Source organism: Daktulosphaira vitifoliae, unplaced genomic scaffold (assembly GCF_025091365.1).
Source record: "Daktulosphaira vitifoliae isolate Bord-2020 unplaced genomic scaffold, ASM2509136v1 Scaffold_1, whole genome shotgun sequence".
Lineage (NCBI taxonomy): Eukaryota > Metazoa > Arthropoda > Insecta > Hemiptera > Phylloxeridae > Daktulosphaira > Daktulosphaira vitifoliae.
The window spans coordinates 21,415,972-21,432,783 of record NW_026099572.1 but is presented as its reverse complement, the minus strand read 5'-3'; the positions used below and the strand labels follow the sequence as shown (position 1 = coordinate 21,432,783).

The window sequence follows — 16,812 nt, the reverse complement described above, 5'->3', positions numbered from 1 at the left end:
CGAACCGGTCAGTATCGTTTGTACTGCGCCGAGTTAGCCGTCATTTTGCCGCGAATTTAACACGGATTTCTGCCGTTCTGGTGCACTCGTATCGGCGTGTTGTCGTTTTCCGCATATGGCGCACCAAAACTGCCATCGAGTCATAATGCGATTGGCGTCCCAATCTTACAGAGTCGTGTAATCCGCAAACAAACACTGTGTCGTCGCAGTCTCGTGATATTTAATTGCACGTGCAAATAACAATTGCGGATCTGTACTATGAACGAGCAAAGGTGCGAGGTGCGCGTTGTCGGCCGATAAAAAGGATGGTGACGTGAGAGATTATGCCGAGACCTTGTAGAGAGTCCTACGGCGACCAGAAGCCACCGTACAGTTACATATCGCTGACGGCAATGGCTATTTGGAGCGCGCCGGAAAAAATGCTGCCGCTGTCCGACATTTACAAATTTATCAGCGATCGTTTCCCGTATTACCGAAAGAATACTCAAAGGTAAAACGTCAATGTACACACAACGTGTCGTTTAATTTCACGAACGTTTTTCATTCAGTAACATACAACGATTTAAACTACTAATTCAGTAGTTGTATGTTCAAAATACTACTTCATTAGTGTTAAAATTAATAGAATACTTTTCAAGTTGGACATGTTTGTAATTTTATTTTCTTTATTTTATATAATTTGATTTATCGTACATATTGATTAAGTATTTATAAGCGTTTTCGATATTATTTGAATACGTTGAGCAGTAACGTTTTAAAGCGGTTTACAGACAGAATAACTCGTTTAGTTATCGAAAAACTCAGTATTTATTGAACTTAAAATTACATAACACATTTATTATTGCGAATTAAATTGTTAATATCTGGGCATAAAGAATTTATAATTTTGTCTATTTTTTTAATTTTAATACTTAAAACGATAAAAAACAAATTATTAGATTAGGAGGACTTTAGTTTCTTTTGGGTAGGTTCTTCCGACTTCCCTTCAGATAAATTATTCTTTTTCAATCCTAGAAAAATAAATAAAGACAGATTGTAAAAAAACAAAAAATAATTATTAAGAAAATACCCAATTAAAATTTATCGTGACGCTAACTACAACTACAATCTGAAATAAAGTCGGAGACTGATCATGTGTTTCTTTTTAGCCTGCCAACTTTTTTATTTAAATTGTTCAAAGAAGCTTTTACCTTGATTGAGAAAATCTAATAGATCTTCTATTTCGGCGCTAGATTTCTGATTATATTTTATAGCTAAACAAAAACATAACATTAAATTTTAATACTAAAATCAAAATTATATACCAGTGTTTTATATAATTATAAAATAATACCTTCATCCCTAAGTGATAATGTACTTGATTTTTCAGATTTATTTTTAAAATCTAAACAGAATATGCAAAAACATATAGTTAAATTTATATTGTATATTATTTTTAGTAATTTTTTTATAAAAAAACAATTTTTATTTATATATATATTTCAATAGCGACAGAAAAAAATGTGTTGCTTTTTTATGTAAAAATGGGATTCAAAATTTAATTTGACTTAATTAACTCTTAACTTATCTAATTATACCGTAGTAAAAAAAAAGTTATAATAATATAATTTACATAAATTAAAACAGTACCTATTTGTTGGTTTAATTATCATTCGGTGTAGAAAAACAAATCAATTAGGGAAGATGTTAATTTTAACGTTTAGTCTTAAAAATAATTAAAATAACTCATACTTGTCTTTAACTCATCAGGTATTGATACATCGATCATTTTATTTTGTGGGTTATAAATGAACCCTAAATTATGATACTTTTTTAAAACAATATTATTCATTTCATTGTTGAGTTTTTCTTTCACATAATCTAAAAATATTTTCCTATTTGAATCATTTGAATATTTTTGAATATGATCCTTTAAGTCTCTTTTTATTGAATTTAAATTATTGATTACATATTTACAACATTTAAGGTCATCTGTAATATCTTTTTCCTTTGTTTCAAAATCAACTTTAATAAATTTTAATATGTTTAAAGACGTTGATGGATCATTTAGTAACGGACGTTCACTTACAAATTTCCTTGGAATCCTTTGCAAAAGTGACAAATGATAGTAAAAAGTATAGCTAGTATAATCAGCCCATGGTTTAGTATGCAGATCATCCAATGCCATCAATGATTCCTTCATTATTGTTGCCAATAAAGATAATTTTTTTATTATTTCCAATAACTCAACGGTACAATTATAGATGTTTGTGTTGCCAATTGATAGAGGACAATAGCAAAGATAATAATGTAACATTAAAAATATTTTCTTTAAATCCCTTGCGAATGTACAACCGAGTATTAAAGTAGCTCCGCGTATTTTCCCACCGAAAGAAACGGTACTTTTAGGTTCAATAGATAATGTGTAATATCTTCCCATCCAGAAAACATTAATTACATCATTCAATTCTTTCCATCCAACATTTGAAAACAATGTGTCAAGGATATTTTTAGGTTTAGATGTGCCGGTAGATAATGTAAGAAATATTATTGAACATAGTAAACTAATGTCAGTCATTTTTAAAAAGAACATTTTTAATTCTAACACAAATCAATAACTGTATCTGTTGAAAATCCGCAGAAAACAATTAATATATTTTTAATTGAATCAACAGAGTTTCTATAAATGTGTTTTTAGAATTTAAATTAAATCGAAATACTGACGTAGCGTAACTAAGCTAATATTAGTACATTTATTTTGCAAAGTAAATGAATCCATTTTTTAAAATTTATTTTATATCAATTTGTGACCATTCTTTTTCTACTAATTTTATCTACATTATGAAATATTAAAAATGTTACTGTTTTAAGAGCTCGCACAACAAATTTTTGGTTAAATTAAATTTCTTTTAAAATGAAGTTAAATTTTATATGTTGATTTAAATAATTTTAATATTCTGTTGTTTTCTTGCGGTCATGTTTAACTTCAAATATATTTTTGAAACTAAGGCCGTGTGAACAATTTTCTAAATAATTATTCCGACTAAAATTAATAGAAAATAGTAATTAATTAGAGTGAAAAACATTTTACTTTATTTTTCACTGTTTTCGTGATTTTTTTTATTAATTTTTAGATAAAAAAATTATTTTTTCTATTTTTTTTTCATATATTTTGGGAATTTGGTTTTAAATAAACTGTACTTTTTGTTTCATTAGGTAGAGTTCGTAAAGTGCGTATTTCAGTAATTTATAATTTAAAAAACAATTGTTATTTTGTTATACATTGAAAAAAAATTGCATTATTTCTTATAACATGATTTATGTATTCGTTATTTTTGAAAGACTTGTATTTATTTGTAGGAAAAATGTACAGAGTTTTTTCGAGAAATTATAATAATATATTATTGAATTTAATAATTATATAATAATTGTGTGTGTTATTCTAATAAAAATATCTTATTGTTTGAACAACTTTTTTAAAACTTTCAAGTTTAGTATAAACATTGAACTGCTGTGATTTGGAATTGGCTTTATTTTTAGTAAAATATGACTAAAGATTACTTTTAACACTATTAAAAATTCATACACGTATTAGATAATTGATAATAATTAAGTCAGTTTTATTAAGTGACTATTGTTTAAGCATATCAATGGTTAACAACAATTATGATAAACGCCGCCACCACACAGTCGAACAATAACATTTAATTATTATTTTACCGTGTGTGGTATTACAATTTTACTCAAACTAATCCAATGTATCGATTCAATAGATATTGATAAATCGATCAGTTGGTACTTTTGTATTATTTCGAATAAAAAATACAATACAATGACTAGCAATTCGTTTGTTTCGTTATTAAATACTAACAATAGTAATCGTCCTTCACTGTGTATAATGTTGACATTGGTCAGTATCAGTCGGAGGTAAATATCACCTATTCTGTCGGAATCATTGAAGTACTATACTAATCTGAATAGTCGTTTGATGTTATCAGTTAAAAAAATATAGTCGATTAATATTAAACGTGAGAATATTTTATTCAAAAAGACTGCCAACTTATTACGATTAAAATTTATTATTACTGAATTAATTAACAATTAAACTATTGACATCATGTTAAAAAACGAACTAGAATTAAATACGAATTTATATAATAATTAATAGTCTCAGGCATCTGAAACTTAAAGTGAATACATTTACAAGGTTCCAACTGTGATTTATTCATTAAAATCAAATGGGAATATCTGTAGTACCGTATGTATTCCGTTCGAGTCATTTATCTTTACTTATGATTATAATAATGCACGCTAATATTTACTCGTTAAAAAAATTAATAATCATAATTTTCTTTATTTGATACTAAAGATTTGATACCAAATTAAGGATTTATTGAACTTTAAATTACATATCATATTTATTATCGAGAATTAAATTTTTAATATCTGGATATAGAATTTATAATTTTATCAATTTTTTAAATTTAATACTTTAAACGATATAAAATAAAAAACAAATCTACTAAAAACTAATCTATTAGATTTTTCTTTTTGGTGAGTTCTTCCGACTTCCCTTCAGATAAATAATTCTTTTTCAATCCTGGAAAAATAAATAAAGACAGATTGTAAAAAAACAAAAAATAATTATTAAAAAAATACCCAATTAAAATTTATCGTGACACTAACTACAACTACAATCTGAAATAAAGGCAGAGACTGATCGTGTGTTTCTTTTTAACCTGCCAACTTTTTTATTTAAATTGTTCAAAGAAGTTTTTATCTGGATCAAGAAAATCTAATAAATCTGCGGTAGATTTTTGATTATTTTTTATAGTTAAACAAAAACATAACATTAAATTTTAGTACTAAATTAAAATTATATACCAGTGTTTTATATAATTATAAAATATTACCTTCATCTCTAAGTGTTAATGTACTTGATTTTCAGATTTCTTTTTAGAATCTAAACAGAAATGAACAATCATATGCAAAATCCTTTATACCTTATAAGGGTGTCAACTTTAATTTTTTAAATGGCAACATGAATAATTAACTAATTTATTTAGTAGATAATGATCTAAGAAACTGATTTGTCGATAACATCTTTTGGACCAGTATTTCGGAAGTTATTGACATATTTATATTTTGGTGAGAGTACGGCCGAGAAGTCATAGTTGTAGTTGTAAAAACTACTCTTAACCCCCAGTCATTATTTTGAATTGTTAATAACTTTTATAACACTGGATAAAAGATAAACATAAAAAAATACTTTATTATTGAAAAATTGAGAAAATCGTTGAATTAAAAGAAACAAATAATAAAATTATAATATTACTTTTATTTTTCGATTAAATGAGCGGTTTATGATTAGTGAACCATTCTGTATATTGTGAATTTCGTTTTAATTAAACTATACTTTTAATCTTATTAGTTGAAGATTTAATGATTAAATGCATATTTCAAGATAAAAAAAGAATTTACTATTTCTTTTAACGCAATTTGTGTATTCGTTATTTTTGAAAAGCTCGTAGAAAAAATATAAATATATTGCTGCAAAAATTTTATAAAAATAATTATAACAATGTGTTATTCTAATATAAATATTTTTTTTTTATGATTATAATTCGCGCAGAAATGTTTTACTTGTTAAAAAAATCAATAATCATAGTTTTCTTTATTTGATTCTACTAGATTTTATTTTCATTTGCCATTTGTTATTGTTTATGCATCTGATTTGTTACGATTAGTGTTATTAATAGAAAACATTTTGTTTACAGGTGGCAGAACTCATTAAGACATAATTTGTCGTTCAACGACTGCTTCGTGAAGATACCTAGGCGTCCAGATAGACCGGGCAAGGGCGCGTATTGGGCTCTTCACCCTGCTGCCCTAGACATGTTTGAAAACGGTTCGTTTCTAAGGCGCCGCAAGAGGTTTAAATTGCCTGCAGCCGATCGTGCACTACTCGAAGCCACTTTTGGGAGAAGATCGTCGGAATCACCTCAACTGCCCCCCGTTAATGCAAACACAACAGTGCCGGCGGAACAGCATTCGATATTGTCGTCCCCGTCGACAACTACAACAGCCCAAAATAAACCTAAACTATTCAGCATAGAGAGTATTATTGCTCCGCGCTCCAGCCACCCGGCCGCCGAGGTCATCAGTACCGCCGCCGAGTCGCCTCCTCTACCGCAGCCACTGCTGGTGACCGACCGTCCACCATATCCACCGCCGGTATGTCTGCCACCTACACACCGACCTCTCGTGCAGGATCACACAGTCGGTTACGCAGCCCTATACGCCGCTGCTCTACAAGGACTGCTGCAGCAACCGTTTGCAGCGGCCGCAGCAGCAGCAGCAGCCGCCAATGTTTTCCCCGGATCATCCGCTCCATTGCCGCCGTTCCACCACTATACTCATTCAATACCGTCGTTTACTCAACTGTCAAACTTCACAAACTTGGACTGCGGTACGGCAAGTATCATACTTTAGTTTGGAAGATAAGATTAAGAGCAGTATTTTTACCAACCATTTGTAGTTATGATAAGTAAATAATTACTTTCCAAGCGCGTACATTCCAGCGCACGTTTTTATTTAAATATTTTTTTAGTTTTTAATATAAGTAATAATTGTCTAATAATTTTTACATGGATGGTCAATGACCCGTCAAGGTACAGATTTTCGTTAACAATCGATTAGCTACTTCGAAAATTCTAATCTTTTAAAATATAGAAAAACTTTAACCTAACCTTAGGTGAATTCTGACCTCGATCTTCCTAAACACTTTATAGATATCGAATGATTGATGACAGAACTTAACAGAATTTTAATCGGTGTATATTACAACCAATGTGAACCATCTCATCGTTTTTGTCTTGATAACAATATTAGTCTTCATTGAATTAATTATTTAAACTATTGACTGGAAAACATTTAACTGTTATAACATTTCGTGGTTGTTCGTTTACTTCGAATTTGATAATTGTTGCACTCTAACTGAGTAATTAACTATTTTGTCGATAATTTTAATTTATCTTATTAATTAAATACGTCTTGATTAAATAAACATAGTAAGTACTTTTTAATAGTTAAATAAATTTAATCGTTAAAAAGTTTAATGGTTTTATAGGATTTTTTATACCTATATATATTTTTTTGTGTAAACAATAATATAGAGAATATCTATATAATATCATCTATTGATTTTCCCAGTGTTACACTGATAACCATTAAATAAAACCTTCAGGAGAATAAAAGTAATTAGGAAATGACTAAGTAGAGACACTTCTACGTACACAGAGTTTCATTGGGTAAAGTTTTGTCGGCGGAGCAGTATACCGTTGAATAGCACTCGATATAATAATGCGAGAAGATTGTAAGGAGGCTGTAAGTTATACCCACAGTAGCTGTAGGTATTATAGTAATAATAATAGTGTACTGAATCCACACTAATTAATTATTGTCGGCTGATAAAATTATTCGAACGGTTGATTTTTCTCTTCTTTTGACACGCAGCTAATTTTCACTGCTGTATTACTCTTGATGAATGAGTCGTGAAATTAATGAACATTATCACATAAATCTTTATCATTCGTTCACCTTTAGATATTTTTCGACACAAGACGTCTCACGAGTCAAAACTTATAATACAAACAATTATAAAAACTGTTGTAATGAACAGATTGAATGAGAGTAAAATCACGTGATCGGTTGTGTGTTTTAGTAAATATTTATGAACTTGAATATATTTTCTCAACAATGTTATTGTTTTTACAAAAAAATGATTCAACATTAGTTTTCTTTCGATTTATGTACTATTGTTTGAAACTCTTGGAAGTAGTAAAAAATATTATTAGGCTCCACGGACATCACGAGCTTAGCCGATTCTACGAGAGAGTACAACACAATGCTGAGGACAAAGAGCGGGTACGCGATACTAGTTTAACATTTAATTTAGTGTGTTATTATAATTTATTAGTTTAAATAATTTAATTGTATGTTAGTTGTGGATAACCGTACGATCCTGACACAGGAACTGACTCGTAAACTTGGTCCTATTTTACACGCCTACCCCGTCCAACCCTATTGTCACAATAGAAGCTTGTCACTTTAAAATTCCATTGTAAGAACTACACACACATACACAAATCCGGTAGCTACTTATATAATAATGCGCTATTATGTTATTCGTTATTTGTTCGTCGGACTATAATATCACAGAGATGTGTCGCGGTGGTCCGATTTAATGTGTAGAATACGTCGTAAACGGATTGTGTGTGTTTTTTTATTTCAGAAGAAATATTAAGTACGGGTGGCGCGGGTCAAAAAATAATAATAATAAAAAATGAAAAGGCGTCAAATGAGATATGGCCGGAGAGCGTCATAATATTAATATGTCTTTCGAGAAATTCCGTTTTATTGTTTTTCAAACTTGCACTACGGTCCCAGTGCAGTACACTTTGGCAAGCCCTTCGGTTGATGTTTGCCGACAACGGGCGCCGGACACGGTAAGGTATATTGTGGTTGTATTCGCCTTCTACGGTGACTTCTAGAGCAATTTCAGTATAAAGTTTTTGAGAGCCGCTATAGCCACCCAGTAAACATACGAATATAATAATAATAATAAAAAAATCGACCTGGGATTACACTAATAACACATGTGTACGGGTAATAATATTACACCGAAGTGAATCGCGTGACTAAAAACTCGGTGAAGCGTTTCGGTTATTTATTGCCTTTATACTCGTAATCGAATAATATAAATCGTCCCGAGACATTTTTGCACTTAATTGAGCATATCGATTAAATTGCATACTCGCAAAGCAGTCCAAACGCAAATATAACAGAATTGGTTAGAAATGATCTGAACGCCGCGACAATACGAGTATACTTTTTTTATTTTGACTGTCTACGGTAAGTGTTGTAAACCGCTTTTACATTTTTATGGGCACTGATAAATTACACCTTAAAAAGCATGTCCCGAACTTGTTACGCAACAATTAATTATTAAAACACATATTCTCAGTTAAATAGTAACTAATGCTGTTACAGTTTATACAGTAGCGTTTAATAAACTGACCACATGTTCATATCATCTAGTATTTTCTCGCGAAACGAGTTACTTGTCCCTTTCCAAACGATTATTTTTAATTGTTATTATTATTATTTTTTTTTTTACCTAGAGCGTTTATTTAAGAGTTCTTTCCCCGATGCTTATGAACGTGAAACACATAAGTGGTTTTTGTAGTAATAAATTTTAGACTAGACAATTTCCTCGAGGTGGTATTACAAACACGTTTACTTAATATAGTAACCTTAATCAACGGCTAATATTTTGCTGGGGGAAACAAAAATCTTTTATCTAAGCTTAATTAAATTTATATAAAATAAATGTATCGATAAAATATAAAAACACAATATTTATTAAATCGACAATATCATAGATATCAGTGGACCTATCAGCTGGATGATTAACCACGAAATCGCTTCTGTAGTTCTTTAAACGCCAGCGAAATGTGTTTTAACGTTGAAAAATGTAACTCTTGAGGCAGTGAAACAAAGTCGTTCGTTTGTCGGCTAAACGCACACATTATCGCGAAGGGATGGTCACATTATCGAGGGCCACAAAAAATATAATTGCATTCGTGACTATTACATACACTGTGAGCGGGTACGTGTCTCTAAGTGCTTTCGAGATTAAGATCGAATTCATAGTGTCAGTTTTACGATGTAAAGAAAGGCAGATGTTTTATTTAATAAAGGTGTTGTTGGACACATATTACCACCAACACCAATAGCAGCGACATGTGCGGCCCGGTGTTGACTTTACAATTTTCTTGCAGCAAGACTGAGTGGCAATAGAGTCGGTGGCTTCCGGAGGGGGTGACCGAAATCTTGGCGCTGAAGGTTTCATAAACGTGTAATTAATTGATAATCATCTTTTGGGTTAACAATTTATACCATTTTTTTCCCGACATGAAATTACATAAAACCGCAGTTGATATAGTTTGACTGAGAGTAAAAGTANACAATTTTCTTGCAGCAAGACTGAGTGGCAATAGAGTCGGTGGCTTCCGGAGGGGGTGACCGAAATCTTGGCGCTGAAGGTTTTATAAACGTGTAATTAATTGATAATCATCTTTTGGGTTAACAATTTATACCATTTTTTTTCCGACATGAAATTACATAAAACCGCAGTTGATATAGTTTGACTGAGAGTAAAAGTAGGCGCACTAAAGTAAAAAAATAAAACACGTGTAAGTGCATTGCCACTCAAGGTTGTTTATTGTTCCTAAACACAGGTCGCAGACGACAAGAGAAAAAACTGCCAATTGTTTTTTTTTCCCTTAGAGTTGATTTTTAAAAAAAGAAACAGTAATCGTGTTAAACCAACATCGGACACGAATCATAAATTGAAAATAGTTTTATTTAATTAGTAGCATGAATATTTTTTTGTTAGCGTTTGAATCGATGACCATCATTGGTTTGACACACAATGGGAGATTAAAAAACATTACGCGAAAAAGTTAATACTGCGATTATTTTAATAGTTTTGAGCTATTTTTTGGACTAGGCTCGTGGACAAAGGAAAAAATGTTGTTCTAGTCATTGAAACCACTTGGTAGTTCATTGATTATGACTTACATTTCTCAGAAATTTCTTTTATCAGTATTTGTTTAAAAATTAATGATGCACGGTAAATATAATCTAAGAATTATCTTACTTGGATTTGGTTGAGTACGTTAGATGGTTATGCATATTTAACAATTAATAATGTCAGACTGCCTTTGACCGCTGACCTAATTAACTTCTATTAAATTACTTGGGATTAAGTAACACGATTATGTTTTATTTTATTAATTTGTATTTTTTAATAATTAATATTATAAAACAAAAATTATATTAAGTTTTGTTTTAATAGTAAAATAATATTAAAAATATGTAAATAATTCCTGCGATAGTTCCAGAAAGTAAAATATTCTCTGCAAAATTAGTATTTATCCGAATATATTGTTAATGATTGAAATTATGCGCACTAAAGTTAGTTTTTAATCTTGTAAAGAATAGTCGCAATATTTCCCATCATTATAGATATTTTTACCATGTAATTCAATTTACAATACAATTCATAAGAATTAATTTAAGTAAAATTAGTGGGGCAACAGTTTAATTACAAAATACGATTAAAATATTTGAAATGTTTTTGTATATTAACAACAAGTATGTTAAGGTGTTCCATTTATATTTGACTAATTCATATTTGCGTTGATAAGAAATTAACATATCTTTTTATGTTAAGAATTAAATATATAAAAATACTACGTGTTTATTTTATATATTTTTACTTGCGTAGTTGTAACGTCATGTAATGAGTTTTACGATAAAAAGTTAGTAGATTTTGATTAGTCTTAAATATCTTTTATTATAAATTACAGATTAATAGAGAGGCCAATTTAAGACGTTCGAAGTAAATTCATAAAAATGAAATTATAAGCATATAAATGTATTAAAGTTTTACATAATTATTGTAGTCGGATTGGCGCAGCTATTCATGTTTTATTTGCCAATCAACACTCAAAACGATTCGAATGTTTTACAAATTTTCATGAATATTGAACGTATTAATGAATAATTCTGCGATAAATATTTCTATCTTTTACAATTTTTTCAGTTCAATTGTTAAGATCCACTCTCTATTTCATTTGATTTTTTGATTTCAATTGATTTTGACAATTATTATACAGTTGTGGTTAGTTTTTATACTGTATATTTAATAAATTTACTCATTAGACATTTTTTGTTGTTGAATTTTTATTTTCCAATTTAACTTGCATGTTGATTTTTAATACGTGCCAAGTATAGTTCATTATTTATTTTTAGAGGAAAATTTTTTATTTGATTTAAGATATTCATGAGAAAATTCATTGTAATTACCTTCAAATAATATATTCTGTAAAATATAAAAATCATCAATATTAAAAATGAATATGTAGCTTGTTTATCAAACTGTAAATAACTCATTGTTTCCGAAACGTACTTTGATATCATTTAACCACATTAGGTAACTTATTTTACGTAGATTCACTTTTTTATGGAATATTTAAACACACAGTATCAAATAATATTCTTAAAGTCCAATGGTCGTTTATGAAATCATTGAATAGATGATTATGTTAAATTTTTGTAATAGCTAATTTAAGTTATTTACGTATAAACAATTTGAGAAACGTAACTGAAGCTTTATCAAGTTGAAATTTGATTTTAGAGGCGTATTTGAAAAGGGGATGATATGAGTATTCACCCCCCTGAATCTGCGCTGTTCATATGTGTAAATATCGGTTTAATATATTCATATGTTTCATTATTTAATCGTCTAAAAGTTGTATCGTGTTTAATATTATGACACAACACTCATTAAACTGGGTGTATTGCACAAATAAATTATGAAAAATATTTTGGAATGAAAAGTGTGCTCGTTAAAGGTAACAACGGTTACCTATTATAGTTTGTATTAAATAACAACTATACAAAAAATCGATTCTCAAGAAAGAGAAACTGCAAATTTGGTTGCCTAGATAAGACGGCGCGTGCAATCGACGATCGATGATGTACGTAATTGAGTAAAGTTGGACGTTTAATTAATTATTAAATGCCGATGTGTACTGTCAGTTAATATTTAATTTTAAGGATTGTAAACTTATTTTATGCTAAGCGAACCGTTGTATGTGTTGAATTAGTGTTCCATTACTTCGAATTCAAGAGGACGAAATCGCGTGAAATATTCAAATAAAGTGTTTTGTTACACTCTGGCCAACACAGTAAATAATGATAATGACAATAATAATAAAACCATCGTATACTCATTAACTTTGCCGCTTCTGAAAGGCCAATGGATCATAAAAAATAAACAAGTCTGAAAACAACACTTTTTTCTGCGGTCCCGTATATTTGTGCTGCTCCGTATCTATACATAAAATTCTACGCACCTTGAGGAACATAAATACTCTATGGCAGACGCATAACACACATGTCTTCCATGTACATCCATATATGTATAATAACTACAGAGATAAAGAAGAGACCGTCTATTCTTCGCTCATAACCGCAAAACGTTCTCCCGACACCTGGACTGCAGTCTCCGCCGCTTTGCTACAGACCAAAATTATACGACACAACTGCCGTTGTCTATGTGTTTTTTTTTTAACATAATGCGCTATGGTGCACACACACACAACACATTATACGTTTATCCTTTTAACTTCCAATTACCTTCCGAAACTACACATGTACAATCGGTAAAGGATAATGTGTATATATTACATGATGTTATTATTATTTGTGTGCGTCCGTATGTGTCAGGACATATTTGCTAAACCGCACAACACTTCTGTGCTGGCCTTATTGGTAATTCTTTTTTTCACTTATCGACCTATTTCAATTGATTACTTTTTAAACGTAAACCGATTGGTCAATTAATATGATTTGCCTAATTAAATCGACTAGATTGCATTTCTTATCTATAAACTGAAAATAGAAGTAGTAGTTGCGGTATAAGAAATAATTCGTTGAAACTTTTCCGTAAAGGTTGGCAAATCACAAACGATAGTTAAAATCACAATCAAATAATTTTAAAAACAATTCGTCATTAAAAAATGATATAAATGTAGTAAATATTTTCGAAAAGAGATTAAACACTTAGAAAATAATTGTAATAAAAAAAATGAATTTTTTTATCAATGGAAAACTTAAATGATAAATGTAATTATTACTGTTCGAAAATGTACACTCTTCGTGCAGTATTTAATATAAACGTCATAATTAGATTTTTTTTATTAAAAATGTCATATTTATATTGAATATTTATCATGAAATACCGTTCGTGTAACAAATATCGTGTAAAACTTTTTTTTTTACCGTTAATCATTACTTCAGCACATACAGTTAATATTATGGTCCGTTATCGGCTATGGATGTGTTTTAATTATAATTGCATTACAAGTGCACAGGAACGGCAACATGAAAATTGTTTCTCGTGTAAAATCAACACGATTGAGTTTATGCAAACCGTTGCTAGCGAATTATGTTTGTCAAATTTTTTTAAACATTGAAAGCACATGAATTATTTATTAAATGGAAGCGCCAAGCAGCACTTAGATTGTAGTGGTTTTCTCCGTGACAGGACGACAATGTGTGAATAATATTATAGTTAATATTTTGTTATTGGGTAAGCTACTTAATTATCTCAATCTACAAAACCATAATTGATAATTCATGTATTTTTAAACGACTACATCTAAACTTATTGCATTCTTACAGAAATTTTCCGACCGGAGTGGGTTATCTTTAGCCTTGTAAAAAACAAAAAAGTAGAGACGGATAGTTTTGCGGTTTTTCCCCAACAAATAAAACAATTGTCGTCGGTCTGGAATTGTTTTATTATTTGTAAACACGCATTTAATTATCCTATTCGTAGGCAAATTAAAGTTGTTTCATGTTATCCTCAGTCCGGATCTGTGCTGTGCAACTATGGGAACCACTAGGTACGGGCAACCCTATAATTACTGACGACACTCTTCGGTGTATTTTCTCTTTTGTCGGCTCTTCAAGCGCACGTTGCGTGGGCGTGGCCAAACACTCCCGCGAGCATCTCGCACACACTTACTCAGCTTGGACATTCCACAGACTCTTATATACGAAGATAATAATAATTCCAATACCCGTAAGCTTACACCCAACCCTGTAAACATACACACAAAAAACAACTACGCCACCGCAAATGATAAACGAGTTTAAAACTGAAACAAATGGTCCACGGTTATCTTTGAGTATGGTCACATCTTGGGTACTATATGACCCGCCACAACCTCCCCTTACTGATGGTTTATAGTCCGTATTTTTTGATTTTTATTTAATTTTTAACGATTGAATGGTTTTTTTTTCTTAATTATTAGTTTTGTTTGCGCGTTTTATGAATATACTTATTGTAAATGATATCTTATGAAATCTGAAAATTTTTTACTAAATTATAGAACAATAGAATATACGTCTTGTGCTAAGTGTAGTAGTTAACCTATAAAATCATAATGAGTATTTTCAGTGTAATATATGCAATTAAGTATTTAATATCTAACTAGACCTGCTATATTGATAAGTATAAAAATTTAGATCATATTGCAATCATTTATGAAATAGTTTACAGTATGATATTTTATCTATTTCATAGGCACTTCTCTTAGAAATAAGATATGAGGGACAAATCACCTTGACAAAAATATTTATGTTTTAAACAGATTTTTTAAAAAAAAAAAACATGTTTTTAACAACCCTGCTTAGTGAGAATGATTATGAAGGGAGTAGTAAAAATGCCTTATATATGTATCCCCTCCCCTAGTAAATATGATAAGTGAATTTTAAATTGTATTAGAAATAATTTTAAAAATAACACAGTTAAAAAAAAGCATAGGACCACGATTTATTTTTTGACAATATTGAATTATTTAAGGTTAATTGTAGTTAAATAACTTATAGCATGTCCGCTTAAAAAAAATATTGACAGCACAAAATAATTATTCTTTTACAAAAATGTATAAATTTAATAATAATTCCTACTGTAATCTTATTACTAAGTTATTTATAGCTAGTTTATGCTTTAAAAATGAAAATGATTATTCTTTTCATTTTGAGTATTTAAGTATTGTTTGCTTTAATCGTTCGGTTAAAACGAGTTTTATGTACAGATTTTAATAATAATAAAAAAATAAAGTAAATAATTATTTATTTACCGTGTAAGCCCAACCCATGTGCATATAAAGTCACGTTCATCTTCATCCATATAATCAGCTTGTTAGATGATTTATTAAAAAAAAAAAAATTAAACACACGACGGTCAAACATGAAGAGGAATGACCGCATGATCAGAGGTTTTATGTTAACCGTGCGCACACCGTTTTTTGTTTAACAACATTAAAAAGCGTGAAATAATGAAACACTATTTTACCAGTATTTACAATAACATAATAATTTAAAATCAATTTAATTACTTAGAATATTAACGCGTTCAAAATCGACAATTTTTAAATGGTAGACTTTAGACAGCGGTTTTATAATGAAATATTTAAATTATACGTTAGTGATATTAGAAAAAAATAAAAAAATAATAATAACAGCTATTTTAGTGTTTGTGAAATAGTTAACATCGCGAAAAATATACAACTAGTTATCTTTTTTTGTTTAATCGTCACTGATTTTCAAAAATTCCCTTAACCACTTTGCAAATTATATATTATTTTAACTATATGTACGTGATTAGATTTTATTTATTTTTCCTACCTTGATGTATCGGTTTCTAAAAATCATTGTGTTAAAATAAATTGATAATTCATAGAGTCGTTTGTGAAAATTATTCATTGATCATTTTCGCAAAATGTTCTATTTAAACATAATGAGATGCGAATGCAAAATGAGTCTAACGAAAATAGTAGTTATTAAAGATAAAAAATCGGTTGTTTTACCACCCTCCTAGATATTACACTTTGATCACTAACAGTTGTTACGGTATACCATTTAAAGACATAGAAACCCTTATTGCTTGGATTAATAAAATTAGTAGTTTTTTTCAAGTTAGAATGTAAAAGTTTCGTACTATTTATTCAAATAAACTCTCCGTAGATTTGTTAAGTATTCCGAAATATCGTGTTTTACCACAGAGCTTAATATTACTTTTATGTTCATTTTATAAGTTTTTATTTGGCATTGACAACATTCTGTCAGTTTTATGTATTTTTCGGATTAACGGACTTAAGAAAATACCAGAAGCCAACTCGTACAGGATAC

General features: G+C 29.6%; 2 protein-coding genes across 3 annotated transcripts in view; one reads left to right on the top strand and one right to left on the bottom strand.

Annotated features, from left to right (window-relative positions):
- LOC126894329 (forkhead box protein B1-like) overlaps positions 1–16,812 on the top strand; it is a 28,832-nt gene continuing 12,020 nt past the window's right edge. Inside the window, exons 1-2 of one of the 2 annotated variants that reach the window (XM_050665261.1) lie at positions 1–490; positions 5,757–6,448. In XM_050665261.1, coding sequence (XP_050521218.1) covers positions 324–490; positions 5,757–6,448 — 859 coding nt within the window. In that variant the 5' untranslated portion in view covers positions 1–323. Of the gene's footprint in view, positions 491–5,756; positions 6,454–16,812 lie in introns of both variants that reach the window. The other variant, XM_050665262.1, reaches the window with a different exon arrangement.
- On the bottom strand, positions 679–2,633 carry LOC126894328 (uncharacterized). Its single transcript, XM_050665259.1, has 4 exons — positions 1,732–2,633; positions 1,334–1,384; positions 1,191–1,253; positions 679–1,010 (listed from the first exon to the last, which is right to left on the bottom strand). The coding sequence occupies exons 1-4, from the start codon at positions 2,570–2,572 to the stop codon at positions 940–942; spliced, it is 1,026 nt and encodes a 341-aa protein (XP_050521216.1). The 5' UTR covers positions 2,573–2,633; the 3' UTR covers positions 679–939.